The 14,331-nt window shown below is 34.0% G+C and overlaps 1 protein-coding gene across 2 annotated transcripts; it reads right to left on the bottom strand.

Moving 5' to 3' along the window:
• Positions 10,554 to 13,665, bottom strand: LOC109357541 (beta-glucuronosyltransferase GlcAT14A-like). Of its 2 annotated transcripts, XM_019601549.1 has the most exons (6): positions 13,564 to 13,663; positions 13,500 to 13,529; positions 11,853 to 12,483; positions 11,661 to 11,736; positions 11,432 to 11,547; positions 10,554 to 11,125 (listed from the first exon to the last, which is right to left on the bottom strand). In XM_019601549.1, exons 3-6 carry the CDS (start codon positions 12,427 to 12,429, stop codon positions 10,626 to 10,628), a joined length of 1,269 nt encoding a protein of 422 aa, XP_019457094.1. In that variant the 5' UTR covers positions 12,430 to 12,483; positions 13,500 to 13,529; positions 13,564 to 13,663; the 3' UTR covers positions 10,554 to 10,625. The 2 variants fall into 2 exon arrangements, with proteins under 2 accessions (XP_019457094.1, XP_019457095.1); XM_019601550.1 differs by having other exon boundaries at positions 11,853 to 12,480; positions 13,500 to 13,665.

Below are 14,331 nucleotides of genomic sequence, written 5' to 3'. Positions count from 1 at the left end.
TTGATGAATGAAGGTTTTGACATCCTTGTTCAACCCCTTCCAATAAATTGCAGCCTTACTTCTTTGAATAGTTGCGTTTCTGCCTGAATGACCTCCTAAAGCTGCCTCATGGAACCATTTCAATAGTTCATGCTTCAATGAATCATCTTTCCCTACCACCAACTTGCCTTTTCTCCTCATTTCTATGTCATTCCATGTGTAATGTGGATGTTTAGTTGGAGCAACTTGCACTTAATTGATTATTCTTTGAATACTAGCATCACCAACCCAAGTTCTCTTAATTCTTTCTAACATATCTGAATCCATAATGTGAACAATTAATTCTTGACATTCTGCACCTTACATTCGAGACAAAGCATCAGCAACCGCATTTTCTTTCCCTTGCTTGTATTCAATAAAGAAGTCAAATTCCATAAGCTTCACTAGCCATTTTTGTTGGAATTCAGTAGTTAACTCTTGGTCTAGTATATACTTCAAGCTCATATGGTCAGTTCTAATGATGAAGTGCTTATTAAGCAAATAGTGTCTCCATTTTTGAACTACAAAAACCACAGCTAACAACTCATTTTCATATGTTGACATAGATTGTTGTTGTTGATTCAACATCCTACTAATGAAAGCAATAGGATGATTGCTCTGCATCAAAACAAAACATATTCCTTGTCCTGATGCATCCACTTTAATGGTGAATTGTTGTGCAAAATAAGGTATAGCTAGCACAAGAGTAGTTGTCAACATGTCTTTGATCTTCTGGAATGCAGTCTTAGCCTCAAGTGTCCACCTGAATTGGTCTTTTTTCAACATCTCAGTTAATGGTTTTGCAACAGTCTCATACCCCTTGACAAATCTCATATAATATCCTGCCAATCCCAAGAATCCCCTTAACTGTTTCAGTGTTTGAGGAAGATGCCAATTCTGAATTGCACTGACTTTAGCAGGATATGTTGCTACACCTTCTCCTGATATGAAATGACTCAAGTATTCCACCCTCTGAACCCCAAAATAGCACTTGGACTGCTTGGCAAATAGTTGGTGTTCCCTCATCCTAGCAAGCACTAGTTCTAAATGGACAATATGTTCATCTAGAGTACTACTATAGATGAGTATATCATCAAAGAAAACCAGCAAAAACTTTCTGAGAAAATCCTAGAAAACATAGTTCATCAATTTCTGAAATGTCGCAAGTGCATTTGTAAGCCCAAATGGGATGACTAAGTATTCAAAATATCCACTATGTGTTCTAAATGTTGTCTTGTGAATATCATTTGGACTCATCCTCACTTGATAATACCCTGCCCTTAGATCAATCTTAGAGAATATGCTTGAACGATGCAACTCATCCATGAGGTCATCAACCAAAGGAATAGGAAATCTATCCTTAACAGTTCCTTTGTTTAATTCCCTATAATCCACACATAGTCTCCATGTACCATCCTTCTTCCCTACTAATACCATTGGACTTGCAAAAGGGCTATTAGTAGTTTGTACAACACCAGAGCTGAGCATGTCCTGGACTAGTTTATCAATAATATTTTTTTGTTCCTTAGCATTCCTATAGAGCCTATTATTTACAGGATCCATATTGTGCAGCAAGGGAATCCTGTGATAATGTTTTGCTCTACTTGGTGGCAACAGAGTAGGAGTGCTAAACACATTAGCATAAGCTTCTAAGATGTGCTCCATTGGAATATGTATTTGAGCTATTTCTACATGAGTGGTTAGAGAATGTAGGAGAACCCCTTCTTCACTTCCCTCTTGAATCAGGGACAGATGCACACCCTTATCCATTGTCTTTCCAAACTGTTTAGGTGTAACAGTTTTGCAGTCAACCTGTGTTGCTCCCCTTAAGATATGTCTTCTTCCTTGTAGAGAAAATTCCATGGTCAATTTGTGGAAGTTCCATGTAATGTATCTCAAGGTAATTAACCATTCAATGCCTAAGACTATATCACAAAACCCCAAGGGAAGTAACATGACATCTGAGCTAAAGGTGCTCTGCTGCAAAGTCCAAGTAAAATTCCTCACTATTGAAGAAATTGGCACCTTGGTTCTAGAACAGGTTGCATGTTTTCAATCTTACACCCTAGCCTCTCAACTACAATTGTGTCCAGGAAATTATGGGTGCTACCACTATCAATCAGAATGTGGAGAGGCCTCTTGTGATACTTCCCAGTGACCCTCATAGTTTTGAAACTAGCCACTCTTGTTAAGGCATTGACAGAGATATGAGGTTCTTCACTTGGTTTTACCCTCAATTCTTGCACCCCTTCAGGTTCAACCATCTCATCTTCCAAATCATCCACTTCCAACAAGTGAATTTGCAGTTTCTTGTGAGCCAAGCTATGTTCTGCAGAATAAGGTTCCTCGCATAAGTAACATAGTCCTTTGGTCCTCCTCTCATTCATATAAGTTGGTGTTAAACTTATATTGAATCTTGGATTTTCCTTCAAGACTTATGAACCAGAAGCTAATGTAGGCTTAATATTGAGCAATGACCTTCCTCCCAAGATACTACTATTTGAATTCTTGACCCTGCCACTACTATTGAGATTTGGACTTGCAACTTCATACAACTTGGCCAAAGTGAATGATTTTCTGATTGTCTGAGGTTGAAACATCCTGACCATCATCTAAACATTAGTTTTCAACCCTCCTAAAAAGCAACTTAAGATGTAATCTTCAAATAAATCCAGTCTAGTGATAACATCATCTAACTCTTCATGATACTCAGCAATTGTTCCCTTCTGCCTCAACTTCATCAACTCGGTCATAGGGTCATCACGCACCTCACCAAATATTTCCAGCAATGTCTTCACATATTCCCCCAATGTAGGCAAGGAGTTAACTCACATAGACCTGGCATACACATGATGTCATTTCAAAGCCTTGCCTTCAAAGTGCATAATGGCAAGCTTCACCTTGAAATTTTCAGGAGTATTAGCCACCATGAAATAAGTTTCACACTTATATAACCATTCTTTTACATTTGTGCCATCAAATCGAGGGAATTATATTCGAGATGATCTTGTGTTACAAGCATAAGAATAAGGGGAGTAACGATCACCAACGTTATGGTTGAAATCTTTACCTCCAAAGCCTGATTTAGGTGGCATGGAAGAACCTTCTGATGTTGTATTCTACCTCATTATATCTTCAACTGAGTTTTTGATGGATTCAGTCATGGATTTCTTCCAAGAACTCATCCGCTCCGCCATGCATAATTCCAATTTCTCTAAAATTCGCATCTCCAACTTTTCTTCAATTTCCCGTGCAGCAGCTTGCATCCAAGTAGATTCAGCCATCCCTTCTCAGAAAAAAAAGCTCTAGATACCAATTGATGTGGGTGTTTATGCAATTGAAGGAATTCTAAGAAGAAGACGATGAGTTCAGAATATATAAGATGAATTCGTATGAATTGAAGAAAATAATTCGAACAATCTTATTCAAGTGACCAAGAATTGCACGAAATTACAATGTTTGAGAGAGAAAATAGAGAAAAGAGAAGAATTGTGAAATATTTCTAAAAATGGAAATCAGTTCTAACTAACAATTGAAAATAATTATTTATAGTTTAACTGTCTTAAGCAATTTACAATAATACCCCTTGTAACCGAATTAACAATATTAGTTAATTACCTTTTGTAATTGAATATATTTGTCTCTTTGCATTCAATGTACTCATTCATTAGGTTAATAACTTTGTCAAGAAGATACAAGGGTTGGGTAATTATCAAAGCAGGAGGGAGATGTTTAACCCTCATCATGAACAAGTTGCTTGAGGATTTCCCATTGACCCCCCTAGGCCATCACATGTTGTAGAAGTAAGTGTAGTTCCCCAAGCTTATCAACATAAAAGTGGTTGTGAGTTTCACAACAGGGCAAAGGTATCATGATAATCTAAGCCTTCTATTTGGGTGTAACCTTTGGCTACTAATCTGACTTTATGCCTCTCTATGCTACCATCAGAATGGAATTTTAATTTGTAAACTCATTTGGAGCTAATGACTCTTTTGTTGGGGGGCAATGGGACAATTTCCCAAGTGTTGTTTTGTTGTAAAGCAGTGAGTTCATTATTCATCGCTTATATCCAATCCTGTGACTTAATAGCCTGGTTAAAAGTCTTAGGTTCATTATTGGTTATGATGGATAGGTTAAGATGAAGGTGGTTTGGTGATAGGGACTTATAGGATAGAACATTGGCAAGAAGGTGTTTGATAGAATTGTCATGTTGTTGAGGTGAGGAAGTTAAAAGATTATAGTGGAAATCCTTTAGGTAATGGTTGATGAGTGACCTTCTGAGATCTTCTAACTAAGGTTGCAGGGGAAGTTGCAGGCATATCAGGTAAGGTAGGTTGATTAGTAGTATCTTGGTTTTGAGCAGGTTGAGAATAAGTGATGATAGGTTCAAAGTCAGGAAGGAGAAATGGGTGGTGTAATCTATGGGAAGAGGGTCAGTGTTAGGTGAGGGTTGATTAGTATGGTAGGGAAGGATGTGCTCATAAAAGATTACATCTCTAAAGAGAAAATTTTCTCTAGTTTTCAGGTCATGTAGGATGAAACCTTTTGTACCAGACTTCTAACCTATGAAGGCACAGTTTTTTGCCTTCGGGTCAAACTTGTTTATGTTGAGGCCTAACGTAAGCAACCAAAAACTATTAAAAGGTGTAGGTCAGGCTTAGTGTCCTTAAGAAGCTTAAAAGGAGATTTATGGTTAAGAATAGAAGAAGGTAGTCTATTCATTAAGTAAACCGAATGTTTTGCAGCATACCCCCAAAAGTTCTTTGGTAAATTGGATTAAAAAAGAAGGGATCTTGTGATGTTGAGGATGTGTCTGTTCTTCCTCTCAACCATAGAGTTTTGTTGTGGTGTTTCCACACAAGAAGTTTGGTGGAGGATCCCAAGATCAGAGTAGAATTGAGGCATTAGGAATTCTAAGCCATTATCAATTCTAATGACTTTAACTCTTTTACTAAATTTCACATCAATCATCTTGATAAAATCATGGATAATCAGCCTAACCTCACTTTTTAAAATCAAGAGAAATATCCATGTATACTTTGTGAAGTCATCAAAAATAGTTAAAAAAATATCTATGAGCATGCATAGTGGGGGACGGGCCCCTAAATGTCCATATGGACCAAGCTAAAAGGCTCAACAGTATGAGATGTTCTAGTAGGAAAGGGCAATCTAGTTTGTTTAGCAAGGTGGCAAAAATCACACACTTTATTACAATCAAAATCAACATATGGGAATTGTTTATGTAAACATCTTAAAACAGCATGTGATGGATGACCCATCCTAAAATGCCAAAGATCAAATAAGGGAACACTAGGTTTATTTAAGAAATTAACAAGATGTAAAGTGTCCATTTGAGGATTCTCATAATTGTTGAGGATGTAGAGATTATTGCAAGTTTCAGCATGTCCAATCATCCTCGAGGTAGTCATATCCTAGATGAAACAATAATTCTTATCAATGATAAGCTTGCAATTTGAAGAACAAGTAAGCTTATGGATGGATATAAGTTATACTTGAATCCATGAATATGAAGAACATTGTAAAGTGTGAGGGAATTAGATAATTTCACAAATCCTGAGTGTTTAGCGAGGATTGTCATATCATTAGGAAGTCTAATTGTGATAGGCTTAATGCATCTATAACTCATATAATTTCTCATATCATTAGTTATATGATCAGTGGCTCCACTATCAAGGATCCAAGGTTGGGTGTTAAGTGGAATACTTGATGTATGTGAGGTGTCATCCTCACAATGAACTTGACTTACCTGGTTTACTATATGTTCATGGCTGATGGTGAGTTGTGCATTGTTTCTTTTTGCTTCATTGTTGATGTGTTGTTGCTCTGGCCTAGTGTTTGCAGTGTTGGTTTGTTGGTCAGAAAGAAAACTGTTGATAGAGGAATTTGTTAATGCCTTTGATTTGAACTTAAATTTGGGTAGAAATCCATGCTTAAAATAGCATGTTTCAACAGTGTGTCCATTCTTTCCACATAAAGTATAATGTTTGTTGTTGGTTGTAGATGTATAGCTCCTTCCAGTTGGTACATTATTCCCAAATCTCTTTGGTCCTTTATTGTTGTAATCAACATTGTTCCTTCCAGTGCTCTTGGTAGGTTGAATTCTCCAATTCTGATTTGAGTTTATGGAATTGATGAGCCCTTTGTTGTCTTCTTGTTGTCTTTCTTGTTGAACAACAAGTGAAAAAGCCTTGTTGATTGGTGGTAGAGGCTCCATAAGCAATATTTGTATTCTAACAGTATTATATTGATCATTCAAACCCTTTAAAAAGCATATAACATATTTTGATTCCCTATAATCTTTCATTGTCTTAATAAGGGAACATTTGCACTTAGTGCTGCAAATACAATTGGCAATGGGTCTCAATGAATCAAGATCCTCCTACAGGGTTTTCAAAACAGTAAAGAAGATGGAGATACTCCTTTCTCCTTGCTTCATAAACTGATAGTAAAGAAGTGGATTTCTTGTAGCAGATGTGAAGTTCTGAAGTGATCTCCTTTGGAAAATATTTCTTTGAGGTCTTGCCACATTTCTTGTGCGTTTTCAATGTAAACAATGCTTTGGGCAATGGACTAGGTCAAAGATCTTGTGATCCAGGAAATGATCATATTGTTGCACCTATCCTAGGCATCAAAATTGGGGTCTGTTTCTTGTGGTGTTTGTATCATTCCATTAACAAATTTGAATTTGTTTTTGGAGGATAAAGCTCTTCTCATGGATCTGCTCCAAGAGTGATAATTTCCACCATTGAGAGGAGGGGAAACTAGTGGTATTCCAGGGTTGTCTCCAGGGTGAAGGTAATATGGGCTGTATGGATTCTACATATCATCTAAGTTGTGTGTTTGTTGTGTAGCTTCTGATTCAACATCCATCTCTGCAAGTTTTATAGAAAATTGTAGAAATTGTAGATGTTGATATTGTGAAAGAAGGAAAACCAGCAGAGCTCTCAAAATGAGAGCTCTAATACCATAAAGGATTGCATGATTGAATGAAAAGAATTATCAAGTTGCACAAGGAAGGTTACCTTGACAATTATGATTATGAATCATACATGACTTGTGAATATTGTCTCAAAGGAAAAATGACCAAATCTCCATTTATTGGAAATGGAGAAAGAACTTCTGAATTGTTGGGACTAATTCATACTGATGTTTGTGGGCCCTTGAGAATACAAGCTAGAGGAGAATATTCTTATTTTATTACATTCACTAATGATGTTTCGCGATATGGTTTTTTTATATCTCATGAAACATAAATCTGAAGCATTTGAAATGTTCAAAAGATTTCAAAGTGAAGTGGGAAAGCAAACTGGTAAAAGTATCAAGATGTTAAGATCTAATAGAGGACGTGAATAACTTAATGTTGATTTTCTTGATTATTTGAAAGAGAATGGAATTGTCTCACAATGGACACCTTCAGGTACGCCACAACATAATGGTGTATCTGAAAGAATGAATCAAACCTTATTAGATATGGTTAGATCCATGATGGGTTCACTGATCTTCCAATAAGCTTATGAATAGAGTATCATATGCTAGTGCAATGGGAGCTATCATGTACATCATGACTTGTACACGACCTGATATCGCATATGCATTGGGTGTAACTAGTAGATATCAAGCATATCTAGGTGATGAACATTGGAAAGTGGTTAAGACCATTCTTAAGTACTTAAGAAGAACTAAAGATAAATTCCTTATATATGAAGAATCTAAACTCAAGTTAAAGGGTTATATCGATACAAGTTTTCAATCAGGTAATGATGATGCCAAATCAATTTCTGGTTATGTCTTCACCTTGAATGGAGGCGCAATAAGTTGGAAAAGTTCCTAACAAATGACAATAGCTGATTCAACTACTGAAGCAGAGTATATAATAGCAAGTGAAACTACTAAAGAAGTTGTTTGGATAAAGAACTTCCTAACTGAACTCAGTGTAGCTCCTTTGATGGATGAATCAGTTACCTTATTGTGTGACAATAATGGAGCTATTGCTCAAGGACATTAGCCTAAATCGCACGAGAAGAATAAGCATGTCTTGCAAAAATATCACCTAATTAGAGAAATCATTGGACGTGGTAATGTTAAGCTACAAAAGGTTGATGGCAAAGAGAATGTTGCAGATCCATTCACAAAAGCACTTGACATAAAAGAGTTTGATAAGCATCAATGGGAGATGAGAATGAGGTACATAACTTATTGGCTCTAGTACAAGTGGGAGATTGTTGGGATATAATGTATACCAAGAACCAATTTGTCATGTTTATAATAATAAAATTATGTGTATTATTATCTTAATATCATATTCATTGTTTGTCAAAATAATAAATATGATAGGTCCTTGATTAAAATTAGAGACTTATTATTATAATAGAGATTATAATAATGAGAAATAAATATTTTATAATTTTAATCTAAATTATTATTGATCATAGGATTATTGAGTTTAGGACACTATTAATCCAGATAGATCAATATATGTGTAATGATCTTTATTAGATAAAGATTAATAGATCTAATTTATTAAATTACACATATAAATGATGCATATTGAGATATGACCATTAAACTGACTCAAAGGAGAATTCATAATGGTTAATATATTACCTTTGAATTGTCAATATGATATTCTTATGAAGAAATATATAGTTTCCTTAGACTTGAGATTATCATAGTAATTAACAAGTTATTTATTATATTTTGATATTGGACACATAATGTCTTATGATATTAGTTGAATGATTATTGGGTATAATTAAATCCTTGTAGAATTGATGAGTAATCAAGAAAGAAATCATCAACTCATGGTAATGAGTTTGAGCTCTATAAAAATAAAGACTTTGGCCAATGGGAATTGAATGAATAAAGAAATGAGTTTTTTAAGTCATTCACTTTAGAATTTGACAATTATATTATATTCTAGAGTTAACATAGAGTTGTAAAGATGAAATGAAATATTATATTAATCTCCTAATGGTTCTAAAGTAAAAGATATTACTCCATGTCTATCAGGTCGTGTCAAGGAGTGTTGCTAGATGTCAACCTTGATTAGTAAATTAATGAGTTAATTTACTATCGACTTAATAATGAACCTACACGGTCACACGCTAACGAGTGTTCTGATTGTTTTTGGACGAGAAAATATCTAAATTAATTAGTTTAATTTTGTATATTTACTTTTAAGTGAAATATTATTGTATTTTTTGCTAGCACCAAAAATACAAATAATATTATTCAATCATCTTTAATATTATTAAGTGAGACTTAATTGTAATATTTCAAAGGTTTAAAACTGATAGTAAGTTTTGAAAACCAAAAACCAAAATTTATGCTAAATTAATGGGTTATTAATTGGCGCTAAATGGATTGAAGGAGGTTTTGGTTTTATATATTATAAACCAAAATTTATGCTAAATAAATGGGTTGTTAATTAACACTAAATGGATTGAAGGATGTTTTGGTTTTACATAAACCAAAACTCAGGCAACCTTCATGGTAGAAAGTAACATAGGCAATATACAAAGAATCATATTGCTTTCTTTCGATCCTTTCATGTTGGTTTTATTTGAGTTAAATTTTTGCTCCACAAATCAAGTGTTGATACAACAAAGATTAATCTCTTGGAGGATACGCGTGTAGGACCTTCATACTTTTGAAGGAGAACTTTTTCGAAAGTCATTACAGTCCCCTGAGATACTTTTATAAACATTTTTGTCTACTTATTATAGTGTATACATATTTTAACACAAACACATGAATTATTTTTCGTTGTGCATATTATGAACACGCTTAATAAACCTTCAGTCCTCACCAAAACTTAAACTCTAGACTGGACTCAGTCCCAGTGAGAATTATGTTATCATAGTAAAATTGCTATTATCCTTTTCATAGTTTTTAATCAAAGGAAGCTAAAGTTCTTTTACCCCATAATCCATGAATTAAGATTCCATGGCATATTCATCAAGTATAACCAATGCCACTAAATTACATAAAGTTAATAAATAAAATCAACAAAGAAATCAAGATTTGATGATTCCATTGAATTGTTGGTTTTAGCTGATTGAGGCTTAAATCTAATAATCCAAAATTCTGTTGTCTATAGGAAGCAAAAAGATCATCATGAAACATAAAGTAAACCATACAAAAGCATAATATATATAAAAAGTTTGGTATCATGATGCTGCTAAAAAATTGTGTGATCTCTAGGACCTACAAAAAACATAGATGACCCCTTATGCCATCTTTGGTACTTCATATGGAAGCAACTATAACCAAGTTCATATTTGAGATTCATATGATGTTATATGAATGAGGTGCATTGCACTCCAACCTCAAAAGCAATTTTTCCTCTTGATAGATGTCGAATCATCCACGCTATAATAAAAAAAATGTATGCACCGATTGTGTATGAGTTTTATACATAGTCACTAGATCATTCATCATTCATATCTAATCATCAAATGAATGGTGAATAATGGAGTGACAATGTATAAATATTTACAGTGACAATATATAGATATTACACTCTAAAAATAACCTTAATTTGTCTAACTCTTTCATCTCCTACCATTAAACTTCCCAACAACATTCTATATACATTGATTCTGACCGGATTTAGCATTCGATGTCAACTCAGCTAAAAGGCGCTGAAGCCTTTGAGCTCCCGGACCAGGTTTGAGTTTATAAATGTCACCAATCTCCGAACATTTCGGTTTACCGATGCACCAACCGCCCATCGTGAACAACCCCCTTCTCTTATGTAGCAATTTTTTATCAATCACGTCCAAGACCGGGACATCTTGATTAAATTTTCGAGCAAAGGCAGCACCACTTTCGATCATTTTGTCTGTGTCGTTGATATTAAGGATGTGAGGGTGCTGTTTCGGAGGGACATCCCAGGAAATGTAATGCAGGTCACTATTGACAATTGTTTTAGCAAATTCTGGCACATTGCATGCAACAGTGTGAAAGTAGCCTTCAGGGGTAGAGAGAAAATTAGTATAGTACATGAGTAGTGTCCTTGGTAAATTGTCCCAACCCCAGATAACATATTCGACAAATTCATGCGATAAAATCACCCATGCCGAACCTGCAATATAGCTCAAAATTTGAAAAAAAAATGGAAAGAATAACTAGAGAATAATCAAAGCCAGGAAACGGATAGGAAGTAAGAAATCAATCATTTTCGGCAACGCATGCATATATTGTAATTGTACCTTCAGGATATAAAGACCAAAGTGATCTTATCAATAAAAAATGTAGTATGTCCAAAATATTATTAGTTTGATTCTATTAGACGATTCTTCTCCAAATATGCATAATGAACCTCTAGAAAAGTGTTCAATTGATCAATTATTGAAGGACAAAGAAACAAAGGTGTGATAGTAAAACTAACCAGTGAATAGTTTAAATGCAGTCGGCAATGCCCTCTTTGGCTCAACCCAAAATACATCAGACTTGGTTGTCAAGTAAAGCCCTGGGTCTATAATTATAGGCTTTGCTCGTTTCTCCCTGTGCAGTATGGTTCAATTCATCATTACGTATAAATTGAGGTTTCATATGTCATGGATAGGGAACAATTCGTCATTCTAATGTCAAGGGGAAGGAGAAAAGAAAAAACTCACATCTTCCATCCTAACCGACTCGTGTGATCGATGAAGTTAAAGCTTCGATCTATATCCGTAAAACTATATAGAAGATCTGCACAGTTAAAAACCAACATTAGTCTAACAATCATTGAGCCGAAAAAAGTTGCAATCCTTAAAAGTTTGAATAAGAACAAAACACAGAAATAACATATAAGATAATAAACTAACCATCCTGAGTCACAAGAGGATAATCCGAAGCACTGAGATTAATAAACCAATCCCATTCTCTACTTCTCTTGAGTAGAATAGCACAAGCATGAAGAGTATTCGAGACCATCGTCGGTCCTCTGTAAGTGACCAGATTCGACTTTTTAATTACGAAAACATTGCCAACCTCGGTGAAGACATGATGCTTCTCAATTCTAGTAAGAAGATCCGACCTTTCCTCCACAGACGCCTCAAGGTCCAAATGAAGGACATAATGGTTTAGTGGATGATAAAGCGCGAGAAGAGTTCTCCAAAGCCTTTCCAAATCGCCTTTCGAGCCTGAAACCAGATAAGCGAATCGAGGAATTGCAGGCCTAGCTGGAGCTGGAGCTGGAGGGATCAAAATCTTTGTCTCCACGGATACGGCGGAAGTTTGATTCGTGTGTGGAAAAGATGGCGAAAAGAATAGTGAATTGATGGAGTGAATTGTAGATACTAGACCCATGTTCAAGGATGCTGCTAGAAAGAATATGCATGCAGCAGAAGTGATCATGAGAGGAAATAACCATTTCTTCTCCAAGTTTACAATTCCCACCATTTTGAACTCTCATAGATTCTTATCCAATTCTCATAATCTAGATTCCATGAACTACTGCAACATGAATTACCAATTCATCATCAAAAATCCACTGCTATAACTTTCAGCATCTAAACTCTAGTGAACCATAATCAAATTATTCAATTGAATAAATTTAATTTTGTTGTAAATTATTACTTGTTACATTAATTATTTATTGCAGTTTCCATGATCAAAGGGGTTACACTTATACATCAATGAAGAAATTGATCACTAAATAACCAAAAATTGAACATATGTTTTAAGCAAGTATGACTTATATTTTTTTGGGTACTATCAAGGTATCCTTGGATGAGGAACTTATCCCTTTTGGGATGTATGACTGTTCCTCCCAACAAGTGTCTTCCAAGAATCGAACCTTTGACTTTTTGATCATTTTAAGGATTAGTAGGGCCTTACACTACTAGATCAATACCTTGTTACTAAGTATGACTTATCTAAGCTATTCTTTCCTATCAGGAAGAGACAAAGTTGAATATTAAAAAAATCAACAAAGGTGGCTGAATAATATTGAAGTATTATACAACTTTTTTTGTTCTTGTCAATGGTGAGATAAACAAATAGCAAGTGATAAAACAAAAGGGTTTAATTGTGATACACTGTAACAATTATATAAATAGAGATATATGATTGGTTCATCATTTAACTTTATTCTACAATATATCAAAAATCAAACTCGAAGTTATTTAAAAATAATTGCTAGGCCTAGAAAAACAACACCATGAACAAATTGCTAAATCAGTTCAAACATTACTCTATATATTTGAAAAAATGTTCTTTATAAAAAAGGAAATATTGATGAAAAGAAACAAAATTCTGGGTGGAAAATGCAAAATAGAGAAAAACCCAGATAAAAAAATCAAATTTTGATGACAATAAAAACACCAAGAAAACAAAACAACAATGTAAAACAAAAGCTGCATGATAAAGAGATAATAAGCTTAAAGATAACTCATAAGCTAAAATTTCAAACATAAAAAATAAAGCTATAAGCTGATAAGAATCTAGAGATAGAAACAAGAGAAGTGAACCTATTTGTGATGATGCAAAACCAATCCTTGTTTAGGAACTAAGAAGAGTGGAATAATGAGAGAGAAGAAGAAAGTGTAGAAGTAGAAGAAGACCAATAAAAGTAAGATTGAGATGTAGATTTATTAAAACTGTTTCTTTTGTTTGGAACTTTGTAAGGTGGACATTTACTTGTCAATGGGAATTGCACGTGTCCCACAATTTGGTAGATTCTATTTAATAATAGTAAAGTGTGTACTTAAATTCATTCTTGAAAAAAGAGAAAGAATGTATCTTAAGCTTATTCATATTTCTGCATGTAATCCTACTTCATATAATTTTTTAATATGTATAGTATAAAAAATTATTACTTTTATTTAAGAGTCGGTGATGATTAAAAATTGATAATAAATTATATAATGATAATATAAAAAACTTTTACACTATAATGTATATATCTTTTCTCATACTTTTATAATTAGAAAATGGTATAAGGATAGAAAAAGTATTTATAAACTAATATTTTATTTATTAGTAATTATGATTATTAATTTACAAATATATATGTTACCTTCTTCATGTGTATAAGAATATTAATAAGATGATCTTACATTATCAATTAATAAAGAACTACTTCTTTCTTTATGAATATTTTTAGGAAAAAGGTTAATCTTAATAATGCAATAATATAATAAAAGAGGATGAATTTTTTACATTCAAATTAAGTTATATTCAATCTCAGTCATTCATTTTTTTAAATCCAATAGACCAAATGAGTGAGTGCAATAAGTGATGAGAGTAAAAAAAATCTTAAATAACTTATTGCATTCCCTTATTTGGTTCGTTGGATTTAAA

This window comes from Lupinus angustifolius, chromosome LG09, assembly GCF_001865875.1.
Source record: "Lupinus angustifolius cultivar Tanjil chromosome LG09, LupAngTanjil_v1.0, whole genome shotgun sequence".
Lineage (NCBI taxonomy): Eukaryota > Viridiplantae > Streptophyta > Magnoliopsida > Fabales > Fabaceae > Lupinus > Lupinus angustifolius.
Note: the sequence above shows the minus strand (reverse complement) of the source record. Positions and strands in the feature narration are given on the sequence as shown.